This window comes from Lutra lutra, chromosome 5, assembly GCF_902655055.1.
Source record: "Lutra lutra chromosome 5, mLutLut1.2, whole genome shotgun sequence".
Taxonomy (NCBI): Eukaryota; Metazoa; Chordata; class Mammalia; order Carnivora; family Mustelidae; genus Lutra; species Lutra lutra.
This window is the reverse complement of record NC_062282.1, coordinates 141,598,383-141,602,385: the sequence shown is the minus strand read 5'-3', so window position 1 is coordinate 141,602,385 and position 4,003 is coordinate 141,598,383. Positions and strand designations below refer to the sequence as shown.

The following is a 4,003-nucleotide window of genomic DNA, read 5'->3' as shown; positions in this document are numbered from 1 at the left end:
GTATGTATCTGCAAGAAGGAAAGACAGGAAAATATCAAGCTCAGAGCCGGTTTATATGTTCATCCTACTTTTCTGCAGTATCTTTTTTTTTTTTTGCAAGAAAGGTGAATTTTGTATTTAAAAATGTCTTTCTAAAAGAAAGCACTGTCTTAGTAGACTTGAAAATTTGCCTACTATACTGGCAATTCTTTCCATACCTACGTTTGTTTAAAATAATCGTAAAGTCAATTTGTAAACACCCACTTCGGCTGCGGACCTTCGCCCTCAGATGAATTGGCTGCGACTTTCGTTTTACCCTATTTCCCCGCCCTGCCTCCCCCCACTCCTTGGGCTTTGGACAGAAAGACGTCAAAGACGGAGGGCAAGGACCGCCGCTGGGTTCCTCCTTTCTTTTCCCAGTCGCAGCGCCTACTTTTTTGACAGCATTTTGAACTGAGATGACATAGTACATTACAAACGCCCAAGGGCAGCAAGGGGCAATGTTTAGTTAATGGAGTTGTCACTGTCATCTGTCTGTGCCCAGCCCGGACAGGGCACTCGTCTGGGCTGCCCTCCCCTTGGAATCCTGGCGCCTTTGGAAGGGAAGGAGTGTGTGTGACGCAGTCGCAGGTCGCTTAGGGCCGCGGTCCGATTCAGACCTGAAGCCCCTAGCTTCCGGCCACACGCAGTGCCGCCCTGGCCTCAGTTTCCCCACTTCTAAAGAAGGGGAGTCATGCTGCCCTGTTTCTTGTTTCTCTCCAAAAACATCAGCCCTTCGCTGGTGTCCCTGCGCAACGCGCGCCGGGGCTTCGCGCTCCCGCCGCTCCGGGTCTCCAGGCGCCTCTCGCGCCCGGGGCGCACTGCCCCCCTGCGCCTGATGGCAGCAGCCGCCGCCTCCGGGAACCCAACCGGGCCCGCCTCCGCCCACTCCCGGGTGCGCCAGAACTTCCACCCGGACTCCGAGGCTGCCATCAACCGCCAGATCAACCTGGAGCTCTACGCGTCCTACGTGTACCTGTCCATGTCCTATTACTTCTCCCGAGATGACGTGGCCCTGAACAACTTCGCGGGATATTTCCTTCGCCAGTCCCGAGAAGAGACCAAGCACGCGGAAAAGCTGATGAGGCTGCAGAACCAGCGGGGAGGCCGGATCTGCCTGCAGGACATCAAGAAACCAGACCAGGACGATTGGGAAAGCGGGCTGAACGCCATGGAGTGTGCGCTGCTCTTGGAGAAGAATGTGAATCAGTCGTTGCTCGAATTGCACACTCTGGCCTCAGACAGAGGTGACCCCCACTTGTGCGACTTCCTGGAAACTCACTATCTGAATGAGCAGGTGAAGTCTATCAAAGAACTAGGTGACCACGTGCAAAACTTGATTAAGATGGGGGCCCCAGATTCTGGCCTGGCAGAGTACCTCTTTGACAAGCACACCCTTGGAGATGAAAACAATCAGGACTAAGTAACCCACAGGCTGCCCTCCTCACTGCCCAGGCTGTGACAAGACCCAGTCCGCAGACTCCTGCTTTCTTGCCCTTAAAATGAACCTCTATCTTTATACACCATAATGCTGTCCCAATAAAGTGACTTGTAGAGAAAAGGAAGTTGGCCTCATATTAACAAGGGCTTTTTGTCCAACATCAAAGTAATTTTTCCAGCTGAAAGGTAGCCCACAATACCACAGTATAAAAGACTGTGAAAAAGCTACTGAGAGTAGATGCAAACTTTCTCCAGTTATCAAATATTATTCCAGACCATGAACCTTCACTAAAATTCTGCAATTTTCAACTGCACAAGTGCTCATTATTTTCAAGACCTTATACTAAAGACTAAAGTGGGGAGATGTGTAAGATAAATATGCAAATAACTCTAACAAGATGAAGAAGATATACAGTACTGTAAAAACCATGTAAGCAAAATTCCACGACAGCTTTTACCTTTTCCCAGCATGTTCCAAGAAAAAGTGATGTCTGGCGATGATCTGTTTTTAAAGGATTTTGTGATCAAATAAATTTAAGAAAAGCTACACAAAGTATCAATGCTGGCCTTGGAAAGTCACAATGTCTATGAGCATTTAAGGGCTCTGGGAAGTCTTGCAATTAAAAACAAAAAACAAACAAAAATCTTGGATTATTTTTGTTTAGCTCAGTGTTTCCCAATATATCCAGTTGCAGGTAGTGTGTGTGTGTGTGTGTGTGTGTGTGTGTGTGTGTGTGTTTGAAATGATAATCTAGGTCTGTCTGATTAGAGACTCTCTACATAACCACTGGGCTATATAGCCTCTCTTTTCACATACCAAAAAGAGCAAATGCACTGCAGAAAACAATCTTCTGTGACCTGTAAAATGGAGGGGAAAAAACATTGGGGTGGAAAAATAAAGAAATCCAGAATGAAGGAGTCATCAGCAAGGCAGATGTTTTCTTGGGGGTGGGGGAAAAGAGGCATGAGAAGATTTATGGGAGAATATTTGATCAGCAGGCCTTGGGCTGGACTAAGAACACTGGGTGGTGTTTGGAGAGATGGGCTGGAGCCAAGCATGGAGGAGAGAAGGAGGGGCTTAGGCTTAATTTTTTTTTTTTAAGATTTTATTTATTTATTTGACAGACAGAGATCACAAGTAAGCAGAGAGGCAGGCAGAGAGAGAGAGGAGGAAGCAGGCTCCCCGCTGAGCAGAGAGCCCGATGTGGGGCTCGATCCCAGGACCCTGGGATCATGACCTGAGCCGAAGGCAGAGGCTTTAACCCACTGAGCCACCCAGGCGCCCCACTTAGGCTTAATTTATTGAGCAATGGCAGTGCTTTGAAGGGCTCAGCAGAAGAATGCTATACTAAGAGCTGAGCGATCAAAAGTTCAGTTGTACAGAATAGAAACTGGAGAACAACCCAAATGTCTGTGTTCATTTTGTCCTCTGAGAAACATGTCAAGATGGGATTAAATGTGTAAGAAATGTTTTAGGGAAAACAGAAACACCCTTGAGAGAAAATGGGAAAGGAGCTAGGAGAAGGAGGGAGAGCCCCTAGACCCCATGCAAGTCTGATCCTAAAGGAAGAAGAGAGGATCCTGGTGCCTGGCTCTAAGCAACCTTCTGCAAGGCTGTCTGGGAGAACCAAAAGCCAGAGCTGCTCATCAGAGGAATCCCAGGTCTCCCAGAAATGGGCCTGCCTAAGTACATTTCCGGAGCTCAGTTATTGACTGGGAAGTGCAGGCTTGCAACAAGCTAAGAGATGAATCGATTTTCAAGCACAGCAGCAGGGGTCCCTGGCAAATTGTGCTCCCCGCAGTCCCAGAACTGAGAGGCTCATGCACATGACTGCACAGACTCAACAAAATGGTTTAGATTAAAATACCATACATGGAATGCCCTACAGCTATTAAATATGATTTTGCCAAACACATCATAATGTGAGCAGAAATCCACAATGTGTTTTCTTAAAAACAAGCATAAGACGGGGTTACATTATAGAACTGTATAGAGACAAATACAGGGAAAGTAATATATATGCGCCCCAAACGTAAGTATATATACTGACAAATGAAGCTAGATGACCTCTTAGTGAGATTGTCTTGGATATTTATTTTCTGTAGCTACTTGTCTTTTTAAAATAAATTTTTTATCATGGACACGCATTATGGTATTATCATAATAAGAAAAGTAAAAAGGTGGAGAGAAAGCAGGAAGGGCCTGAACCATGGCAAAATCAATGGAAACAGAAACAAAGAGATGCTGATGAGAGTTTACAGGCAGAACCTTTTAAATTTTGCAAAGGACTGAATGCAGAGAGTTATAGATATGGGGTACAGAAAGAAAACTGATAGATCTCAGACTTGTGTACTAGAGAAGAGGATCTGAGAATAAAAAGGGATCTCGGACAGGAGGAACAATTGGGTGTGGAAAGTACATAATGATTTGCTTTTGATTAAGGGCACTGGCCTCACTTTACCTTCTATCTTTAAATTGGTTTATTGTGCTTCGCATAATCCTATTACATCTCTTCAGAAAACTTCCTCTTCAGTTCTTCTGGAT

The 4,003-nt window shown here is 45.8% G+C and overlaps 1 protein-coding gene across 1 annotated transcript; it reads left to right on the top strand.

The window, feature by feature from the left end:
- Positions 1 to 603: 603 nt before the first annotated feature.
- On the top strand, positions 604 to 2,087 carry FTMT (ferritin mitochondrial). The gene has a single exon (XM_047730626.1). It carries the CDS (start codon positions 713 to 715, stop codon positions 1,439 to 1,441), a length of 729 nt encoding a protein of 242 aa, XP_047586582.1. The 5' UTR covers positions 604 to 712; the 3' UTR covers positions 1,442 to 2,087.
- Positions 2,088 to 4,003: the final 1,916 nt, after the last annotated feature.

Excerpts from the sequence above, each read along its gene's own strand:
- FTMT (XM_047730626.1), top strand. The coding sequence starts at position 713 with ATGCTGCCCTGTTTCTTGTTTCTCTCCAAAAACATCAGCCCTTCGCTG.